Source organism: Bufo bufo, chromosome 4, assembly GCF_905171765.1.
Source record: "Bufo bufo chromosome 4, aBufBuf1.1, whole genome shotgun sequence".
Lineage (NCBI taxonomy): Eukaryota > Metazoa > Chordata > Amphibia > Anura > Bufonidae > Bufo > Bufo bufo.
This window is the reverse complement of record NC_053392.1, coordinates 483,498,232-483,521,827: the sequence shown is the minus strand read 5'-3', so window position 1 is coordinate 483,521,827 and position 23,596 is coordinate 483,498,232. Positions and strand designations below refer to the sequence as shown.

The 23,596-nt window shown below is 42.1% G+C and overlaps 1 protein-coding gene across 1 annotated transcript in view; it reads left to right on the top strand.

The window, feature by feature from the left end:
- Window positions 1-23,596, top strand: part of CRIM1 (cysteine rich transmembrane BMP regulator 1) — a 772,316-nt gene that overhangs the window by 673,727 nt on the left and 74,993 nt on the right. Inside the window, exons 11-12 of the mRNA XM_040429546.1 lie at window positions 2,321-2,530; window positions 14,382-14,597. Coding sequence (XP_040285480.1) covers window positions 2,321-2,530; window positions 14,382-14,597 — 426 coding nt within the window. The remainder of the gene's footprint in view (window positions 1-2,320; window positions 2,531-14,381; window positions 14,598-23,596) is intronic.

The following is a 23,596-nucleotide window of genomic DNA, read 5'->3' as shown; positions in this document are numbered from 1 at the left end:
GTGTGGATGTACCACTAGTATTTTTTCAGTCACTGTTGTCCTTTATCTTGTTTAAGACATTAGTGATCAAATGGTTTATCCTCCATCCTTTATTATCTAGCAGCAGTTTTCTATTTGCCTTGGCATATTGTAAAATACAGCCTCATACCCCCCCATACCCACCAATATGTAATCCCTCCACGTACTAATTATAATATGCCACCCACAGCCTGTGACTAAGATTAAACAATAAAGGACACTGTGTGTTGCCAGCCACCAAAACCTTTCCTAAGTGCCATGTGCATCCTTAAAGGGGTTATCCAATGTGTAAAACATGACCTCCAATGCCTGGACCCCTCATATACATTATACTTAACGCGCTCCCCGCCACCCGCGTAGCTCCTGCTCCTCACAGGGCCGCCTCTGCATCTCCCTAGCATCGCAAGTGACGTCGTGGCCTGGAATTGGCTGTATCAGAGACCCCCTTCCACCCCGTCGCCGGATGTTTTGATTCGCAGGACGGGGAGCAGGAGCTACGTGGGTGCCAGGGGAGTGGGGTAAGTATAAACTATATGAGGGGCCCGGGCATTGGGGGACATGTTTTACAGGTTGGATAACCCCTTTAAGTGCCACAGATGTACCTTTTAACTGGCTACAGATAGGCCCTCTTTAGTGCAAGCCACAGAAGGTGTTTTAATTGCCTGCCACAGTTATGTACCCCAGATTGTCTGGGATAAATCCACTAAGGCCACGTCCACCATTAAACAATTTCACCCCGAAAATCCAAAACTAAATACACTACAGTGCTAATGATTTTGGTTTTAGAAGAAAACATTCACACACAGCATGAAAAATCACGCTGCAAATTTCAGAACTCGTGGCACGCTCCTTTATGTAGAGAGTTTGTTTCGGATTTGCAGCAGAGGTCACCTGCTCAATCGTGAAAGCTGAAATGTAGGACAAATAAGTGGTAAAATCTGCAGGAAAATCCTCTTGTTAATACATTCAGATTTACTGCTGATTTATCCCAGATTTTCCACTGTGGACTTTACTGAACGTGATTATATTTTTCACAGTTGATAATTATAATCTCCGCACTTTCCATACACAATTTACCTTACCGTACAGACGACTTAGGGAAGTGCTAGTGTTAACTATCATTTCCTTACTCTGGTTAGAAGCTGTAAAAATGAATTTTTGACACAGTATGTTGGTGTTTCATCTATGAACAAGACGGTAAAATGCAGTCAGCAATTGTCTCATATACTACCAAGCCCAGAGGGCCCTTGCACTGAGCTGCGCTCATGAGTCCGCTGGTGGCAGCAGAAGATAGAAAGGTCAAGCTTAACATACTGCACATGTCGATCATATTTTGCAAACCAGACTGAGTCTGCAGTAAATGTTTGTCTTCCAGCTAGGGTAGCGTACATAAGTAAAAACCATATGTGCAGCTTCATTATGGGATTTACATCTGGCATCCTCTGGTCATGCTTTAAACCATCTCACTGCAGATGGTATAATTTAGACAGTCCGATATTGCAGGTGGCTTTGAGCTACATTAATGCTGCCAGGTTGGCAGCTAGATGGAAGCTGATTTAGGCCTCGATAAGAATTCTAAATATAAACTGCTGAGTCAGCTTCCGGAGATCTTTCATAGAGCACATACAAGTGAATGGTAATATCCATCTGCTAGGACTTAAATAAAAAAGGAAGGCAATGATCATGTTTTAGGTTGTTATCTTTTCCCCAGTACTAACAATTTATTTTCTTAAGGGGAAAGTAATTCTATGATTCGGGGGATTTAACTTAAAAGGGTTCTCAAAGACTTAAGAACTGAAGACCTATCCTCAGGATAGGTCATCAGTATCTGATCGGTTGGGGTCCGACCACCCTGCCGATCAGCTGTTTGAAAAGGCACCTGCGCTCCTTTGAGCGCCACGGTCTTTAAAGTGCTTACCAAGCACAGCGCCGTACATAGTATAGCGGCTGTGGTGGGCATCGCAACTTCTATGGGGCTGAGCTGCTCCTAGGCCATGTGCCTGATGAATATGTCGTCACTGGCCTAAGAAAAGGTTGCGGTGCTACTGCGATCTAAGTTAAAGAGTGCAGTTTGGTACATCTTTGTAACCTTCGTGGCTGCTTCCTTTGTTTTTATTAGTTACATAGTAAGTTAGAAATGCTGCAGAAGTACTAAATTATGATACTACATAAAGTAGACCATCTTTGATCTGAAAAGGTTCAGAACTGAGGAGTCATAATTGGGGCTAAAATCATTTAGAATCTCTGATCTTGATTTGTGGTTGTTCTTCACATCTAAAATCTTGTTGCTGTTACCATACAGAATCACCTTCATCTGCTGGGCCACCTGTTTTGACTGGCACGTGTCTGTCAATGGATGGAAGACGTCATGAGAATGAAGAGAGCTGGCATGACGGCTGCCGCGAATGCTATTGCCACAATGGACGGGAAATGTGTGCGCTGATAACTTGTCCTGTTCCGGGGTGTGCCAATCCCACCATTCTTCCAGGGCAGTGTTGTCCCTCATGTCCAGGTAATTGTAGATGTTGACATAAGCTGGATAGCATAAGACTGTATAGCCTCTAACATCATCTGGCAACATTTTGGCAATATTAATAATACTTGCCTAATTTCTCTGTAGAATTTCTTGTCAAAGCTTTTTTTGTGCACGTCTCAGATGCATTGTTCTTCTATTGCCGTAACTTTTCACGATCTGTTCCAGGTTAGGAGGGATTGAAACCCCTTTAGCTAATAAAGTGTGCCTGATGTTAAAAATTGATAACAAAAATCTATTCCTTTGATGTAACCGAGCATAGAGAAAAAAAGTGATTGACGTACGAAAAAAGCCTTTGATAAACAGTGCCTCTAGTGTTTGACCTCTTCTGTTCTTTATTGATTAGTCTACACAAGATGATGAAGTTATAATGATGATAGGATTTCAGAGATATAACTCTCACCTGCTCTCTGTTTTGGAATGAGCTAGACATTACCCTTCATTCAATGTAACTTTAGACATTTCAAAAAAATACGCTGGGTACATACCTCGATTCTGGTTATAGTAGTTCATAAAGATGTCAGGTAAAGTATTTCTATAGTTGGATTTTAGACTACGTTCTAGACCTGTGTTATGAAAGCCATGTTTACTGACTGATGAACCATCAATTGGAATTGATCGTCTTACTTCCAATCAATGCCCACTGAACCATGTGAATAGCAATATGAGGACATGTTCCTATGGGGGTTAATGGCTTATCATTGATTTTACAGCAGGAGATAGCAAAAGATGCCATAGATACAGTATGTCAAATTCTGGAAATGCCATGACATTCCTGGTGATGTTACCAAAACTACTAACAGCCGGTAAACTAAAATGAGGGGTCTGACTGCTGTGTTTAGCTCTAAAGTGACAGTCTGGGATACACTGGTTTATAGTCTAAATATTCACAAATTTTACCGTTAAATTGTTGGGTAATTTTAAGGTGACAGCATTGGGAGTGTATTATTTCAGTTAAAGCGGCTAATAAAAGATGTTCAAAGTCCATCTTCTGGGGCCATCAGTTGATCGCCCAGGGTCTTGCTACCAGTACAAACTGTTTATTTTTCTGGGGGTAAGCCACAACCAGCCAGGCTGCAGGAGCAATTTTGTGTTACATGGTGGCCATTCAGATGAATCCATGTAATACAAATATGGCAGGAGTCCATCAGGAGCCTCTTGTGAAGAGCTGCTAATAGAGTGAGTCCTGAGCAGGAAACCACCCTCTATGATGTTCTAGATGCTCCAATTGGGCACATGGATAGTAGTTGTCTTCAGAACACAACCCCTTTAAGACACTAATGGAGTTCTCTGCATTTTATAATGATGATGGATTACTAATATTATTTTTACAAAATGTAAGCCTATTTATTTAACAATTGTCCAGTATATTTTCTCAGCCATGCAGCTGTACATAGAGATTGTCATCCTCTGGAAGTAAAGAATGACAGTTTCCCCTGAATGACTGCAATCAGATATCTTGAAAACCGTGAGAAAATTATGCGCAAAAGTGTAGTAGAACATTGTATAACTTTTCATTATCTGAAGAATTAGCTTAATTAACTGATGAGGTAATACCCCTTAGTAGTGTAAGCTGTGTAGAGTACCATCGTCAGATTGGATATTTCTTCTTTTATAATCCCAGGCGTGCAAATATCGCAAGCAGAACAGAACATCTTCTAACTGCATTCATCTTTGTTGGCGATCAGCTGAAACGCAGTTTGACTTTAGGAAGAAGCCACAAGCATGAGAACAATGATAGACTGATTAATGCTGCCATCCTGCCTTACTTAGTATTAGCTATGTCAATGCACAGTCTGATTCCTCCGAGAGCGCGGCTAAAACTTTAAAGCAGCAGAACAAAGGGAATTGAGCCTCTTTTACATTGCGTACTCTCGAATAGAATCTGAACCTGTTGTGTTAATAATGATTGTCTTCCGAGGTTGGCTGCAGCACTGTAGATAATGGAACAAGAGGTGCTATTAATCAATGCCAATGAAATGCGCAAGACGCAACAGCTTCCATGGACTCATCCAAGGTCACCGGATAGTCAAAGCCCGCGCCACATAGCATTTCTTCTGTCAGTTTATTTTCAATAGTTGCAGAAAATAACTTTTCCTGAACATTGCCCTAAGATTACGTGTCACCATTTTATAATCGCACCTTATTAATCAAATGAGGCAAACACCGGCTGTCAAGTCCCGGTATTTATACAGGAGACCTGTGGCATTATGCAGTGGTTTATGCGAAGAGTGCTTCTGCAAATTGCAGTCAGACTGCGCCCTCAGCCACCTGTCCTAACGGAGATAAATGAGGACCATCTGCGGCTGCATAATCAAATGAACAACGCAAACGCTTGACCTAATTATTATTAATAAGCTGTTATTATACCACCATTGTGCTGCAAGCACCCCGTGCTGTTTTGTACACCAGGACCAAATGCCGACGGTTAGCTCTCACAGCGGCTTCAGGCTGGCACAGCAGAAGGTTGTGCTATCTGCTCCACTTGGATGAAACCATTCCAAATGTCTAAAACAGGCGGCAGAACAAAAATAGGATTAAGTGAAGGCAGTCTGACAAAATTAATCAAGTAACTCAAACCATTTGGCTTTAGCTACTTGGGTCAGTTACAAAAAGATTATTTCAATCCACGTCTTCAACCTTGTACAGATCTATATCTCAGCGGTGACCATTAGGAGCACGCTGTAGTCATGTCTTAACTGAGGTTATTTTCTTAAAGAGTACATCCACATGATATCCCAAGTAATATTAAACTCTTAGAAGTGCTATTTGACAAATATTTGCAGATTTTTTACACTTTGGAAATTATGGGAAGTAATTTGACACCCAGTGTGATGTAAAAACCAACGAAGACAAATCAAAATAGTGGTGTTGCCTATGGAGGATGGTTACTGAGATTGTTAACATTCGGTTCTGAAATTACAGCTGCTTGCCATGAGCAAATTGGTTGTTTTTATTTGCATTTATTTTACTTCTAAATTCTAATATACTTGGTAATATGAAGGAACTTGATATGTACTGTAGATACCCAACAGCCCTAGGTAACAAACATAAAGGTGATATTAATCAACGGAGCTTGTATATTTAATGAAGGCAGAATTTGTCAGCAGTAAGGCACGCATCATGATACACCCCTGATGGATTAGGGTGTCCTGTAGAGAACAATTAGTGGATTAAACTTTACATCCACTTTTGTTTCTCGCTTCGGCACCTGGAAAAGAACATGACAAATTAAAGAGAGTCTGTCAGCATGATCAAACCAAGCATGATCTCTGGAGAGGGCTTCCAGAGACTAATAAAATGGCACCTTTATTATTGAAACCTGTTGCTGCATTCCACCAGTTTTTATTCAATATGTAAATTAATAAGTGCAAGGGTGGACATTAGCCCCTCGGGGCACCATAGCTCTGACTTAGTACTGAAAAAGCCCCTTTATTGGTTGATTGACATTGCCAGACATCTGAATTCTACTTTCAGCTGACCTTGTAGTCCTGCGCCTGTGCTGTATGACGATGGCGCATAAGCAGTAGAGTTCATTTTTCCAGGGCAGGAGCGAGTTAAAAGGGTTCTCCAGGCTTTTAATATTGATGACCTATCCTAAGGATACTCATGAATATCAGATTGACGGGGGTCTGACACCCGGCGCCCCCGCTGATCAGCAATATGTAAGGAAGGCAGGAAGGCGCACGTAGTGTATACGTACCGTCTCCCGTCTCTTTCGGTTCGCTGCTGCTTTGCCATAGACATAGCAGCAGCAAGCAGGAATAGAGAAGGGAGTCGGCATGTGCACACAGTGTGCACCTTCCTTTCATATATCTGATCGGTGGGGGTGTCGGACCCCCACCAATTTGATATTTACAACCTATCCTGAGGATAGGTCATTAATAATAAAAGCCTGGAGAACCCCTTTAATGTACTGTGCATATGCCAAGGTTGTGCACTATAACGCTGTGGAAGATTACAAGCCAGGGGAGAGGAGAATTCATTTAGCTAGGGGTTACCCTTGGTGCACAGCTTAAACATGTTGAATAAAATATAAATTGTACATTTATATCTCTGCTTTTTCTGACTCAGTGATATCACCTCCCCCATGTACAAGTGAGTCAGAAATAGCAGAGATTTAAATGCAGAAATTACTAATTTTACAGAATCTTTTCCCACAAAACTATATCAATCTACTCAGCTCCTTCTGCTTTACAACATGCAGATTGCACTGCATTTTGTGGTGACAGATCCTCATTAAGCAACTTTACAAATAGCCTAAATTAAATATATCCTATTGTTTGGATCTACAGTTCCTTTGCAGAGCTATATATCGCCATGGAAACAGGCTACAAACAAACCTGTGTAGTCTCATCCTGCAGTCACGCCCCTTTCTGTTTCCTACTAGTTTGCACTAGATAGTGGTAATGTTAGTTGCAATAGGACTGTAGGATCAAGCTTTACAAAAAGACACATATTGAAATGATAGATTTGTATGCAGGACTATTTGCAAAATTTTTAATTTTTAATTTAAAGGTGCATCTTACCCACCCAGTAATTTTCTGTAAAAAAAAAAAATATTAATTTTTCACTTTCCCATTTGTCTATTTCATAATTCCATTGAACAAGATACTCAAGGATCTTCAAATTAATTACATATATTCCAATTACTGTATACAAAATTACATTTAATGCTTTGGAGTTATCTGTTATGTACACTGCTCAGAAGCAACACTGAGTGACAATCAATTTCACATGCTGTTGTGCAAATGGGATAGACAACAGGTGGAAATTATAGGCAATTAGCAAGACACCCCCAATAAAGGAGTGGTTCTGCAGGTGATGACCACAGACACTTCTCAGTTCCTATGCTTCCTGGCTGATGTTTTGGTCACTTTTGAATGCTGGCGGTGCTTTCACTATAATGGTAGCATGAGACGGAGTCTACAACCCACACAAGTGGCTCAGGTAGTGCAGCTTATCCAGGATGGCACATCAATGCGAGCTGTGGCAAGAAGGTTTGCTGTGTCTGTCAGCGTAGTGTCCAGAGCATGGAGGCACTACCAGGAGACAGGCCAGTACATCAGGAGACGTGGAGGAGGCCGTAGGAGGGCAACAACCCAGCAGCAGGACCGCTACCTCCGCCTTTGTGCAAGGAGGAACAGGAGGAGCACTGCCAAAGCCCTGCAAAATGAGCTCCAGCAGGCCACAAATGTGCATGTGTCTGCTCAAACGGTCAGAAACAGACTCCATGAGGGTGATATGAGGGCCCGACGTCCACAGGTGGGGGTTGTGCTTACAGCCCAACACCGTGCAGGACGTTTGGCATTTGCCAGAGAACACCAAGATTGGCAAATTCGCCACTGGCGCACTGTGCTCTTCACAGATGAAAACAGGTTCACACTGAGCACATGTGACAGACGTGACAGAGTCTGGAGACGCCGTCGAGAACGTTCTGCTGCCTGCAACATCCTCCAGCATGACCGGTTTGGCATTGGGTCAGTAATGGTGTGGGGTGGCATTTCTTTGGAGGGCTGCACAGCCCTCCATGTGCTTGCCAGAGGTAGCCTGACTGCCATTAGGTACCGAGATGAGGTCCTCAGACCCCTTGTGAGACCATATGCTGGTGCGGTTGGCCCTGGGTTCCTCTTAATGCAAGACAATGCTAGACCTCATGTGGCTGGAGTGTGTCAGCAGTTCCTGCAAGACGAAGGCATTGATGCTATGGACTGCCCCGCCCGTTCCACAGACCTGAATCCAATTGAGCACATCTGGGACATCTTGTCTCGCTCTATCCACCAACGTCACGTTGCACCACAGACTGTCCAGGAGTTGGCAGATGCTTTAGTCCAGGTCTGGGAGGAGATCCCTCAGGAGACCGTCCGCCACCTCATCAGGAGCATGCACAGGCATTGTAGGGAGGTCATACAGGCACGTGGAGGGCACACACACTACTGAGACTCATTTTGACTTGTTTTAAGGACATTACATCAAAGTTGGATCAGCCTGTAGTGTGTTTTTCCACTTTAATTTTGAGTGTGACTCCAAATCCAGACCTCCATGGGTTGAAAAATTTAATTTCCATTTTTAAATTTGTGTGTGATTTTGTTGTCAGCACATTCAATTATGTAAAGAACAAAGTATTTCAGAAGAATATTTAATTAATTCAGATCTAGGATGTGTTATTTTTGTGTTCCCTTTATTTTTTTGAGCGGTGTATTTTCTGTTAGGTTCATTGCATGGTCCGTGCTCTTTTTATATGATTCTCATTCATAATCTTCTGGAGACTGAAAAAAGGCCTGAGCTCCATGAAGCCTTTTTGTAGAACTTCTGATTGATTTTAACTCTCAAGTTACAGCTGTAGTTTATAGGAATGCATTGAATTATGCTGTCACTGGATAGTTAAAGGGAATCTGTCACCAAACAATTCACTGTTAAACCTTGTAAGGCTGGTTCAGCTGAATGTAGTGATACCTTTCTTTTAGTGACACGTTGCTTCATTCTGGAGAAGTGCTTTTAATTAATATGTAAATTAGCAATTAAGTGCATTGAGGGCAGGGCCACGCCACTCCAGTGCACCCTTTCTCCTCCTACTTTCTCTGCCAGTCCTTCCTTCTCCTTGATTGACAGGGCCAGTTGAGATGACTATACAGGAACCTAGTTCTGTCAATCAAGCAATAGAGTTGGGTAGCCTGATGAAGGTGGTGACCCGCCACTGAAACACATAGCTTTTTATTTTATATACTTCATATTTTTTTTATAAAATCTTTTAAGCGGAGTTCTCCTTTTTTATTTGCTCAGTATCCTGAGCCTCTCCTCAATCTACAATTAGAGGTAGGGGATGGCAGAGAAAGCTGTACGAGCAAGAGTGCTCAGAGCAGCTTGGGCCTACCCTCGGTGTCATTAACTGCTTATTTTCACATTCTCTAGCATGTAAAAAGTACCAGCTGAGCTATTCCTACAAGACATTTGGAGAGCTTCATCGAGACTGCCATTGCCATATGGCAGTCTTGATCCCCCGTGTGCCCGAGTGAGATGTGCCTACTTTGTTAAGATGTCTCTTATTAAACACCTCTGGCCCTCTGTGCCAGAAACTCACATTTATGTCAGCTAGGGGCTGGCGTAGACTTGCACTAAAACTTTCACCAGTATTTTGGCATAAGTTATAGTAAATCTAGCAGGACATGAGAAGCCCCATCCCTCATGTTAAGCCCTATCACCTTTTCTCACCACTTCAAAAAGTGGCAAGAAGTGCCATGGGTTGCAAATTATGGTTCAAATATGGTGTCCAACATAATTTGCGACTTTATTACACCAATATGTTGCCATTAAAGGTTTAGGAAATGTCCTCCATTGTGAGTAATTTACCAGTGAACTTCCTGGAGATTCCCTTTAAAATCAATTAGTATTGTTACAGAAAGTCTCAGTGTGGCCTTAGTCAGAGTGAGAAGTATATCAAAGGAGACTTGATAGTCCTACAGCTACTGTAAGGTTATGTGCCAGAAACCTTATAATAGACTGGCTTTATTTTTTCTTTTCCTTTCAAGGCCAGGTTTGTCAGCAGCGCATTCAAGGGCAAATACTTCAGTAGGATTAAGTCTCTTGACCATTGGTGTTGTTAATGGAATAGTTCTGAAGCAAAGTATCAGAGGTTGCCCCATTAACTAATCCATTTTTAATCTGATGTCTTTAGCAGACTTTGTGAAGCCCTTGACATTTGAGCAAAAACGGCAGATCTCCTTGACTTAATATTCTGTTTAATAGAGAACGTGACATTACGTGCCATGTACAAATGTAAATCCGTTTCTGTGTCACAAATGAGAGTAATCATTCTTGCAAATGAAGGGCTCAGAACCACTGAGGAATAGATATACCTCCCATGCTCAGCCTTTAGAGAAAATCGAAAGCAATAAGCCTGTCTATTGTAATGGTATATTTTTATATACTCTACTTGCAGTTAAGTGTTATCATTATTTACTACTCAAAAGAAGACTGCCTGTTGTGTCATTAGGGGTTTGTATGTGATGGAGTTTGCAATTCAATGAAAAATATGACTCAGTATCTTTTAGTTTAGGTGCACACCACATTGGGCTATTGAAATAGTTTACTGCCTGATTAAAGAGTAAATGCCATTTTTTTTCCATAAATAAATAGCATAAATGATGAAACTTTTAAATATACCTAAAAATGCCTCTTCTCCCATTGATCAGAATTCTCTCCTGCACTGATTACTCTCTCTGTAGTTCACTGGGAAATCAGGTGACAGCTGAAGCCCATTGAAGTCTATAGAGTGGGGGAGGGAAGGAGGGAGCTGGCAAAGAAAGATAGAGCCAGAGAGACAGATATAGATACTGTTTAATGATCTAATAAGTTTTCTACCACATGTCAGTGCTGGATTCACAGCAACACTGCTGTATAATGTCTCCCATGCCATTGCTGCTTCTTATTGCGTGAGAGAGGTAAGGGAGCATGATTGCCTCTTCTCCCTGTTTGTGCTGTATGGGAGACATCATATCAGCTAGTTCCTGCCCATTCTGGACTGAGTTCATAGAAATTTACTGATGAAAAACTGATGAAAAAATGCAGACTATATGTCCTATAATGGCCAGATATAGTGTTACTCCTAGTTTATACCGACATGTCGCTTGCAGCCAGAGAACTAGGGACCTAACTAAGGACCAGGCGAGGTGGCAGTGCTATTCAAGCCGTTCAAGACTATGCTTTTTACCCCCTTTTTGACCAGGCATATTTTCTATTGTTTAGTACATGTGTCTTTATTTTTTATTTTTTTTATAATACTTTATTATTTTTTTATACTCAGAAAAATGTAAAAAATGGGAGAATAGTCTATTTTCACTCTTAATTTTTTTAATATGCACGTAAGTTTTTTTTTTTTTTTTAATTGTCCATTTCCATAACAGTTGTTTTTATATATGGGATGTATGGGTTATGGTTGCTGGGGGCAGGGTAAGAAGCTGCAGTGTGGTGGGATTTTATACTTGTTTTTATGTAGTATTTATTTTTTTATTTGACATAGTAGCTCCAGTTACAGGGGAAATACATCCCTAGGAAAGGTTGAACAAGCTTGTACTGCCTCACTGCAGATCTGATCAGGGTCTGCTAAGACCCAGCAGCTTGTGCAGACATCCGGTCCCCCATGACTGCTGGCACCGAAGCAGGAACAGCATTACTGCTTTCTATAGAAGCACTGTACATAGAGCAATGGGGAAGACAGGGAAGGTAAAAACCATCCCTGCTTTCTCTAAAGGGAACTCTGCTGTTACTGACAGTGGGCTCCCCACTCCCCATGCTTCACGATCAGTGTGCGGTTGCAATCACTGCAAGGACATTTAGAAATGTCTGTGCAGAGATATGTGCCGACCGCCAGAACATTTCTAGTCAACTGGTGGTTGGCAAGCAGTTAAGAAACCTGTCTGTTGGACAACCCCTTTAAGGTTTTCCCTTTAACATCTCAGTAGGGTTTAATGGGGCATATGACAAAGGAATAGTTAAAGCAGACAGTTCATATTATGTTCGGTATAGTTTATCCTTGCTCTAGTAACGTAGTTTTAAAATGCACACATACTGTACACCTCATTATCTAAAACCTACAACTCCAGATGGTTTTATGACAATTTTGCTTTGCAGAAAAATTGTGGAATAATTAACTAGTTTGCAATTATCAGTCTTCGTTACTAATATGTTCCATTGTCCATTGACATAGTACTTGTCATTAAGTCAACTTCAGCCTGAAGACATCTTATACCATTAGACGTTTAGACATTTGGCAAACTTATTCTTAGCTCATTCTACAAATCAAAATGATGTGGTGTGCATCATGGAAGCTGCCGAGTCCCTTTTATAAAACTACAATCTATGCTGTGGATGAGGAGATCAGGGACAGTAAGTCATTTACAAACCTTTTCAGTATTATTGCCGCCATCTCCATGGCTACAGGGTGTACATAATTTTCTGTTTGCGTGTGAAAAATTTAGATAAGGCGAGCTGCATGAGCCAGAGAAAATACTGTTCCTTGGTTTCAGAGAAGTCACAGAAATTTTGCTCAGAGCTAAAGGTTATTGATTTTCTCCCAACTTCAATGAAAAAAATAAAAATAAAATGATGCTTCGTGTAAGCAGAGACTTAACTTTGATTTGCAGCCAGAAGATGCTTGTCACTTTAACGGGCCACTGAATGCAAACGTTAATGTTTTCAGACAAACTGTATGAAGGTAGAATGCTTTCATAGCTCAACTCCATTCATGTCCCCATCCTATTACAGGCAGCAGTCACAAAGCTGGTTCTGGGGGCATTTCTTCTGTTTAGTGTCACTGCCCGTAGGTGAATGTGTATTAGGCAAGCAAAACCTTGATTATGTATGTACATACAGAATTGAATGGTCAGTTCTGAAATAAATAATAAAAAAGCTACCATTTATATGTTAGAGGACATTTACTAAGTTAAATGTGCCAGAATTGGGGCTCAATTTGCACCACATTCATTATGTGTTTTAGACGTTGGTGATGTACTGGACAAGAGGCATGGCTTTGAGAAAAAAGGATGTGTCAAATGGCATGTGGCTTAAATGTGACATCAAAATTGCACCAAAATTTTGCAGCAAAGTAAGCCCCCAATAAGGTAGCGCAAACTTATCATACAGAGTGAGCCGCTGACGCATGTAGCATATCTTTACACTGTTATGCTCTTTAAAAATTAAAGGGGTTGCCCGGGCTTTTCATATTGATGACTTATCCTCAGGATAGGGCATCAATATCAGATCAGCGGGAGTCTGACACCCGGCACCCCCGCCGATCAGCTGTATGAGAAGACGGCGTGCGCAGTGTGCATGTCCTGTCTCTCTTCCTGTTCTCTGCTGCTTTGCCATAGACATCAGCAGTGAGGAAGAGAGAAGGGAGATGGCACGTGCGCACCTCATACAGCTGATCGGCGGGAGTACTGGGTGTCAGACCCCCGACGATCTGATATTGATGACGTATCCTGAGGATAGGTCATCAATATGATAAACCCATACAACCCCTTTAAACAGGATTAATAAATCTGCCCCTTTGTGTTAGGCAAGTTTTAGACTAGCATTATTAGTTTAGGCAGACTGTTTTCTGCCGGAGCTCTCTGGATTCGGCATTGCATGGCGTTAAACTTTAATGCCTGCAAACCCCATTGACACTCATGAGGTCTATCTGAGATCCGGCTGCTACCCGGCAAGCATTCTGGGATTTGGCTAGACTAAAACTGCTGCTCGCAGTCAGTGGAGCAGGTAGGCATTGCAGAGTGCTAATAATGTTAATGTGAAAGAAGCATTGGGAGTTTTTTTACCGGCTGTTTTAATATATGCAGATGAGCCTCGAGGATCAATGGCGGCGTTGCCGCGCCCTCTCCACTTTGACATGGTGTGATGATATTTTCACTGCCTGGCCCTGTCAATCAAAGTGGAGAGGGTACAGCACTTGGAGAGAGCAGAACCTGTAGGTATAAAGGCAACACCCCCGTTGCTCCTAGAGGCTCGTTTGCATAATATTAAAACATTTTCTCAGCAATGTGGGCACATATGAACATAGAAGCAACATTGATGCCTTCAGCTACCAAAAGGACATGTAACGGGTCAGTCAGTTTCATAGGTACAAATCTGTTGACCGATGCCCTTTAATGTACTGTATGATTGTTTTCTTCACCTTAAAGAGCTCTTCTTATCATCATCAATTATATGGTCCAGAGCTGAGATACAGTTATTGCGACCTCTGTTTTGTGACCAGGTCTAAATGTTCTGCAATTCTAACAGTGATAATAAATACAAAATCTTATTAATACTATCTACAAATCTTCTGTTACAGATGACTCTAGCGGGAAGAAGCCTGACTCCACAGACCCATCAATCTGCCATGCTCCTGGAGGGGAATATTACATTGAGGGAGAGACATGGAATATTGATTCTTGCACCCAGTGTACTTGCCACAGTGGACGAGTCTTGTGCGAGACTGAAGTTTGCCCTCCCCTTCTTTGTCAAAACCCTACTCGTACTCAAGATTCTTGTTGCCCTCATTGCCCAGGTATGACAAGATTATGTTTATACAGTCTTTTATAATCTAAAAACTGTTTTTTTTTTATGCACAAGAAATCTGAAAGTTTGTTCCGTAGAAGTTCCTTTAAATACATTTATGGAATTCAGCAGTGTCTTGGCAACAGACATCCTGCTTATTTTCAGACTTCTATAGATAATGGTGGATGGTAAGCCTATAATAAAGCAGTTATGGACAGTGACTGCTTCATCACAGAGTTTCAGGTATTTTAAGCAAAATAAAGTCCTGTGTAGCTCTATTAGTTGGGGATAAGAAAGTATTTTGAGGAGCACATTTTGCACATTTTTCTAAGCTTGAAATCATGTAGCCGGTCAACCTCTATTATCTGATGAATTAGCTAAGTAGACTAATTTTTGCTTGACCGTTTATGAGCAAACAAGACAATTTCAAGGACTAAAAAGGTTATAGAAATGCAGAATTGATTTAGAATATTTTTGTAATATGATTTGCTCCTATTAAAATGGAATTCCAATCTTAGACATTTATGGCTGAGTTCCTGGACCCCACCAGAGCAGATGACCCTGAGAGGCCTCATCCATCTATACAGCACATGTCATGGCCATTTTTAAAGGATAACTGTCATATTTTTATTTTAAATTAAATTTTCACATATGTTGTTGCTGCCGTGGTGATAATCCATACTCACTAATTATTGTGTTCACATACCACTTGTTTAATAAGATTCTGTCCAAAGCAACCGCTCCTCACAAGACTTCTTTCTGAGGCTAAGACCTCCCTCCCTAACTACCCAAAATTCATTCTGCTCATCTTGGGAACGCACAGCCTCACCCCAACCAATCGGCTTTCTTCAGACTTAAACACGTCCTCTTCCTCCTGAGTAGTGTTGATGGTGAATTTTTATTGTGAATATCGGCACTTTGTGATAATAACCCCTTATCCTGGTCCGACGGGAGCGCGCACACATGTCCTCCGTCCTCTCTATACATAAAAGATAGGAGACGGAGGACACCTAACAACGCTGTTTTAGCCGCAGCACTGAAATACCTGGGGGAGGAAAGAGCATGCTGCAATTACTAAGTAACTCAATACCTATGCAAAAGTATCAACTAGGGAACTAAGGTAAACTTAGTCAGACCAATCCAATTACATAAAAAAATATATATATGACAGTTACCCTTTAATTACAAGTAATCTTTGTTATCATTACACACAGGACATATCTAATTGGTTATCTATCATTACATAATAGTTCTTAAGGACAAGTAGTTGGCTCCAGTCAGTTCCAAATTCGGGTTGTCTTTTGCTGGATCACTGGAGCCCATTACCGTGTCAGAGCCAGGACCCACCAGTGGCATCCCTTGGTATTGTTCTGGGCCAGTCCGACTCTGTTTATGGTATGTCCAAAAGCGTATTGTTCTCCACTTCAAAGCAAGCTTTAGTGACTGATTTTCTCATTGAAATAATTGGAGAGGTCAATGTAGGTTATGTCTTTCCATCTGTCCATTGATTTCAGTAGGAAAAGCAAACACCGGTGCCAACTTTTCATCGATGACCCTTCTTCACCATAGAAAGGACCCAGTCCTTGATAATAATTCTTATGGATATATCACGCATACTCAGGGTATTGATAGCCCTTTAAGGATTCATCACATGGCAAAGCCTCAGACAAAAGGCATGAGACAATGCTTGTATCTGGAGGAGAGTAGCTCTGTAAATGACTGTGTGCTTGAGGCCTAATTCTCATCCCATTATAAATTTACTTGGACCTCTAATTTAGTTGGTCTAGGTATAGTTGGCTGTGAACATTTGAGAGCTTGTTTCTTTTGTTTTCTGCATAGTGATCAGTGCATTAGTATAATATCAGCTTTCTCTTCAACAATCCTGGTATGAGTATTGGATTTAACAAACATTATTCTATCATATTCCACTGTTGGATTCAGCAATTGTATGTGTTTCTTGTAAAGTAATTCATTTCAGTAACCAACCAGATGACTGAATCCACAAATAATTGACAATCACATTGCAGGCAATCAACTACATTGTTTCTTACTTGTAGAATTGATTTTGATGATATATATTACGTTCTACTGTTGCCTTGATGGACAAAACCTCTCAGTCAATATCAAGACTATGCAGCCTTTGTGAGTTACACATGCGTCAGAAACACTTCAGGGTAGAATAGCTGCCGTAATGAATTTTCGAAATTGTAGGTGAGTAATGGAAATATGTATAATTTCCCTCAGCGGAACCTCAATCACAAAATGAAGCGCTTATGCAACTGAATGATAGAATTCAGGTGCAGCTCCGTACTCTGCCGTATGACTGCACAACAAAGGAATCATACATGTTGAGCAGAAGATTTTGAGGGTTCTTTTGCTGACACTGTTTGAATCATAGTAATATCGCTTGTTGGTAATTAGCACCCTGGGATTTATGAGCTAGTGATAGAAAAGCATGCTACGTGCTGCTTTTATAGAATATGTTACAAAAATCCGTAAACAATAAGTGGTCAACAGTTTTCAGAATCAAGAAACCACGCAAACTCTGTCAAACAAACCTGAGCAGAGGAGCAGTAAAAAAAAAAGTTATTGGAATTGAGGATTACAATGCTTCACAAGTATCAGACTGCACATTGGTGGGCCAACTGCAACATAACCGTTTGCAAAAACTTTGTGTAGTACCATTACATTACGCTGTTTCTGTATGCCATGCTCACATTGGAGGCTCGGCCAAAAACATTACCCAAGGATTGCTCTCTACTTAATGAAGTTTTGCAGCTGCAGATCAGCAGTAAGACAGTACAAGTGAATGTAAGAAGCTGGCACAGATGTAGCTACTCTAAGGCCTCATGCACACGACAGTATTTTTTTGCGGTCCGCAAAACGGGGTTCCATTTTTCCGTGATCCGTGACCGTTTTTTCGTCCGTGGGTCTTCCTTGATTTTTTGAGGATCCACGGACATGAAAAAAAAGTCGTTTTGGTGTCCGCCTGGCCGTGCGGAGACAAACGGATCCGTCCTGAATTACAATGCAAGTCAATGGGGACGGATCCGTTTGACGTTGACACAATATGGTGCAATTTCAAACGGATCCGTCCCCCATTGACTTTCAATGTAAAGTCAGGAGTTAATATACCATCGGATCGGAGTTTTCTCCAATCCGATGGTATATTTTAACTTGAAGCGTCCCCATCACCATGGGAACGCCTCTATGTTAGAATATACCGTCGGATTTGAGTTACATCGTGAAACTCAAATCCGACAGTATATTCTAACACAGAGGCGTTCCCATGGTGATGGGGACGCTTCAGGTTAGAATATACTAAAATAACTGTGTACATGACTGCCCCCTGCTGCCTGGCAGGTGCTGCCAGGCAGCAGGGGGCAGCCCCCCCTTCCCTGTGGTTAACACATTGGTGGCCAGTGCGGCCGCCCCCCCCTGTAGTTAACTCATTGGTGGCCAGTGCGGCCGCCCCCCCCCCCCTCCCTCCCCTGTAGTTAACACATTGGTGGCCAGTGCGGCCAACCCCCCCCCCCTCCCTCCCCTGTAGTTAACTCATTGGTGGCCAGTGCGGCCGGCCCCCCTCCCTCCCCTGTAGTTAACTCATTGGTGGCCAGTGCGGCCGGCCCCCCTCCCTCCCCTGTAGTTAACTCGTTGGTGGCCAGTGGGCCCCCCCCTCCCTCCCCTGTAGTTAACTCGTTGGTGGCCAGTGGGCCTTCTTCCCTCCCTCCCCCTCCTAATTAAAATCTCCCCCCTATCATTGGTGGCAGCGGAGTGTACCGATCGGAGTCCCAGTTTAATCGCTGGGGCTCCGATCGGTAACCATGGCAACCAGGACGCTACTGCAGTCCCGGTTGCCATGGTTACTTAGCAATTTGTAGAACCATTATACTTACCTGCGAGCTGCGATCTCTGCGTCCGGCCGGGAGCTCCTCCTACTGGTAAGTGACAGGTCCGGCCGGGAGCTCCTCCTACTGGTAAGTGACATGACCTGTCACTTACCAGTAGGAGGAGCTCCCGGCCGGACGCAGAGATCGCAGCTCGCAGGTAAGCATAATGGTTCTACAAATTGCTAAGTAACCATGGCAACCGGGACTTCAGTAGCGTCCTGGTTGCCATGGTTACCGATCGGAGCCCCAGCGATTAAACTGGGACTCCGATCGGTACACTCCGCTGCCACCAATGATAGGGGGGAGATTTTAATTAGGAGGGGGAGGGAGGGGAGAAGGCCCACTGGCCACCAACGAGTTAACTACAGGGGAGGGAGGGGGGGGCCCACTGGCCACCAATGAGTTAACTACAGGGGAGGGGGAGGCCGGCCGCACTGGCCACCAATGAGTTAACTACAGGGGAGGGAGGGGGCCCCACTGGCCACCAACGAGTTAACTACAGGGGAGGGAGGGGGGGGCGGCCTCACTGGCCACCAATGTGTTAACTACAGGGGGGGGCCCACTGGCCACCAACGAGTTAACTACAGGGGAGGGAGGGGGGGGCCGGCCGCACTGGCCACCAATGTGTTAACTACAGGGGGGGGCTGCCCCTTGCTGCCTGGCAGCACCTGCCAGGCAGCAGGGGGCAGTCATGTACACAGTTCTTTTAGTATATTCTAACCTGAAGCGTCCCCATCACCATGGGAACGCCTCTGTGTTAGAATATACTGTCGGTTCTGAGTTTTCACGAAGTGAAAACTCAGCTATGAAAAAGCTTTTATGCAGACGGATCTTCGGATCCGTCTGTATAAAAAGTAACCTACGGACACGGATGCCAATCTTGTGTGCATCCGTGTTCTTTCACGGACCCATTGACTTGAATGGGTCCGTGAACCGTTGGCCGTGAAAAAAATAGGACCGGTCATATTTTTTTCACGGCCAGGAAACACGGATCACGGATGCGGCTGCAAAACGGTGCATTTTCTGATTTTTCCACGGACCCATTGAAAGTCAATGGGTCCGCGAAAAAAAATGGAAAACGGCACAACGGCCACGGGTGCACACAACGGTCGTGTGCAGGAGGCCTAAGTGGCATCATTTTAACAGAGTGTATATTAAATATGTGATCACCCCAGAAGCTCACACTTTTTTGATTAACACAGTCTCCCTTTAATTATCATCTATAACCTTATGCGTTATTTTCTGTTTAGAAGTAGTGCCCCTAGTAGTGGCCAATGACAGTATTCAGATGTAAGAACAGACTCAAATGCTTCATAAATATGAATTCTAGGCAGCAGGAGCAGTAATCTGTCCTTTCTTCTACAACCACAATTCCGAAAAAAAAATTTACATAGATTATAGAACACATATCAAAGTGAGACATTACCATTTCGTGAAAAATAAAAATAAAACTCATTTAGATCTTGATAGCAGCAACACATCTCAAAAAAATTGGGAATTGAGCCATGTCTACCATTGTATAGCATCTTCTTTTCTTTTAAAAACAGTCTGTAAACTTCTGGGAATTGTGGAGACCAATTGCTGGAGTTTTGGTAGAGGAATATTGTCCTGTTACTGTCTGACGTAGGATTCTAGCTTCTCAACAGTCCTGGGTCTTTGTCAGAGTTTTAGTTTCATGATTAGCCAAATGTTTTCTATTGGTGAAAGGTCTGGACTATAGGCAGGCCAGTTCAGCAACAGGACTCTTCTACTGCAAAGCCTTTCTATTGTGAGGGATACAGTATGTGATTTAGCATTGTCTTGTTAAAATATGCAAGGTCTTCCCTGAAAGAGATGTCTGGATGGGAGCATATGTTGTTCCAAAACCTCTATATACCGTTCAGCTTTTGAACTGTGCATCGGTAACAAGCTGGATGGCCCTTATCCTTTTGATTTCCCCAAAAAATGTCATAGTTTTATTAATCTAACCACAGAACGGTTTTCTGTTTTGCCTAAGTCCATTTTTAATGAGCTTTGCCTGGAGAAGACAATGGCATTTCTGGATCTTGTTGACATATGACTTCTTTATATGATAAAGCTTTAACTTGCATTTGAGGATTGTACAGCGAACTGTGTTAACAGACAATGATTTCTGGAAGTGTTCCTGAGCCTATACAGTGATTTCCAGTATCGAATCATGTCTGTTTTTAATACAGTGCCACCTCAGGGACCATAGACCATGAGCGTCCAATATTAACCCTCGCACACATGGATTTTTCCAGATTATCTGAATCTTTATCAATTTTACATTGAGGAACTTTTTTTTTTTTAATTGTTTCACAATTTGTAGATGCACTTTTTCACAGTTATTAGTGAACCTCTTCTGAGAGATTTTGCCTTTCTAACATGCTCCTTTTATACTGAAATTGCCCCTCCTGTTGTTTTTTTTATTAGTACCACTTACTTTTCAAGCCTTTTGTTGTCCCTGTACTAACTTTTTTGAGATGCATTGCTGCCATCAGGTTCCAAAAGAGTCTTTTTTTTTTCATGATATTGTAAAATATGTGTTCTATGTTCAATTGTGAATAAAATATGGGTCTATGAGATTTGCAAATTATTGCATTCTCTTTTTATATACATTTCTTTACATTTTACACAACGTACCAACTTTTTTTAAACTGGGGTTTTATTTATGTTAGCTAGGCTGTCTATGACCTGTTTGGAATGGAGGCCTCTATATTTGACCTGCTTAACTGAAACATATATTGTACCCATATTATCATCATATACACTGTACCAGCCCTGAGCACAAGCCCCGTCCACACGAGGCAGCTCCTACAGTACATACAACCACGGAATTCACCAACTATAAATTAGAAATCTGCTCTCGTTCTGTACTTATGAGTCTAGGGGTGGTCTCATTCAGTGATTTACAGAATTTCCTGTATGACCGTGCATTAATGCTGTCATTTATATATTCAGACCTCCCCCCAAATCAGAGTTGTCAGAAATTTTTAATTTCCAAATTTATCGCCAGGCCTCAATGCATTGCTGAATATGCAATTATTTTTTTTTTTTGAATTTTATATGTGTTTTTGTACTGTTTAGAACGTGTATTTGCCAGTGTAAAAGTGATTTTCAAAAAATGGAATTTTCTTTTAGAAAATGTTCAGATGCGACACAGAAGTCTTGTATTGACATTCCTTGATCAGATTTATTGTTTTTTATAGAGAAGCATCAACATGGTTTCAGCTGTAGAGCTACATTTTCCCTGGGGTCAATAAATCACTGCACTCACCTTGACACATGTCAGGCGTTGGATAGTGGCATTGCATACCTGAGGTTCATTTTCTGGTCTTGATCAAGCCAATAGTCATCCTTGCCTGATATTTTAGAGGTCAGAGTAACTAAAGCAATGATTTGTTTCAGCTAACATGACTGAAGGGAATCACTACATGCAGGTGCTTTGCATTTGTGGATCCTCCCTATGGGAGCTGAAAGATAAGGCTACAGTATCTTGAACATCAAACCATTGATTGCATTTAGGTTTCCACTTCCTTTGATAACTCAGAGTAGAAAATCATTGGACAGAGAACGAATTGCTGTTTCTGTAAATGAGGTGAGACGGTCTCTCATCTGAATTAGAAATGAAGAACTTTGAATAAAATGATAATTATTTTCCACATTGTAAATTGGATTTAATGCTTAGTCCAGAGTCCATGACAGTTCTTATTTGAATTCGGTATGGGTTATGGCAAACATCCAAAATAATTAAATTTATGTAGTCTTTAGAAAAAGAGTCTAAGGGGGACATGATTAACTTATATAATTGACCCTTACAAAAAATATGGTAAAAAGCCGTTCTGTGTAAAATCCCCTTAAAAGACAAGGGTTCACTGACACCATCTGGAGAAGAAAAAGTTCAGTAACCTTATGGAGACAAGGCTTCACCATAACCACTGTAAATCTGGGGAATAGTCTACTTCAGGGCATGATCACAGCAGGAACAGTGGACAGTTCTAAAAAAAAAAACTTAGATACTTTGTTACAATTAAATACCATTAATGCTTAAAGAGGACCTTTCACCGATCCTGACATTGTGAACTAAGTATCATGATATATACAGCGGCGCGCAGGGATCTCACTGCACTTACTATTATCCCTGGGCGCCGCTCCGTTCTCCCGTTATGTCCGCCGGTATGTTCGGGGACTTGGTTATAGTAGGCGGAGTCTGCCCTTGTTCTGCGGGCGTCTCCTCCTAGGCTGTAGCGCTGGCCAATCGCAGCGCAGAGCTCACAGCCTGGGAGAAAAAAACCTCCCAGGCTGTGAGCTCTGCGCTGCGATTGGCCAGCGCTACAGCCTAGGAGAAGGAGATGCCCGCAGAACAAGGGCAGACTCCGCCTACTATAACCAAGTCCCCGAACATACCGGCGGACATAACGGGAGAGCGGAGCGGCGCCCAGGGATAATAGTAAGTGCAGTGAGATCCCTGGGCGCCGCTGTATATGTCATGGTACTTAGTTCACAATGTCAGGATCGGTGAAAGGTCCTCTTTAATTGAGTCTGGTTCTCACTCCCTTTCCCTTAATTCCCATTCCCACCTGTCCTAAGTTAAACTTGTGTGAATGTAACCACCCTGGCACTATAAACTTCTTTATTAACATCATATCAGAGGTAATGAGGAATGAGTTGCACACATTGGTCCAGCTAAGAGATCAGATCTGAACTGTGAAACTGTTGCATTGTTCCACCATTTGTGTTGGTGATGATAAAGAAGCAAGGGTAACTATCTACTACTTGAAATGCAAACCCCACTGACTAAACCACTAAAAGCCAATGTGTGTTTTCCATCAGAATTCTACCTTCTGTGATTTCCGTTGACTTAATTTACTCCAACTGCTGATCATGTTTTTTTTGTATCAGTGACTGCACTGCCTATACATGTAGTATACAGTCGTGGCCAAAAGTTTTGAGAATGACAAAAATATTAGTTTTCACAAAGTTTGCTGCTAAACTGCTTTTTGATCTTTGTTTCAGTTGTTTCTGTGATGTAGTGAAATATAATTACACCCACTTCATACGTTTCAAAGGCTTTTATCGACAATTACATGACATTTATGCAAAGAGTCAGTATTTGCAG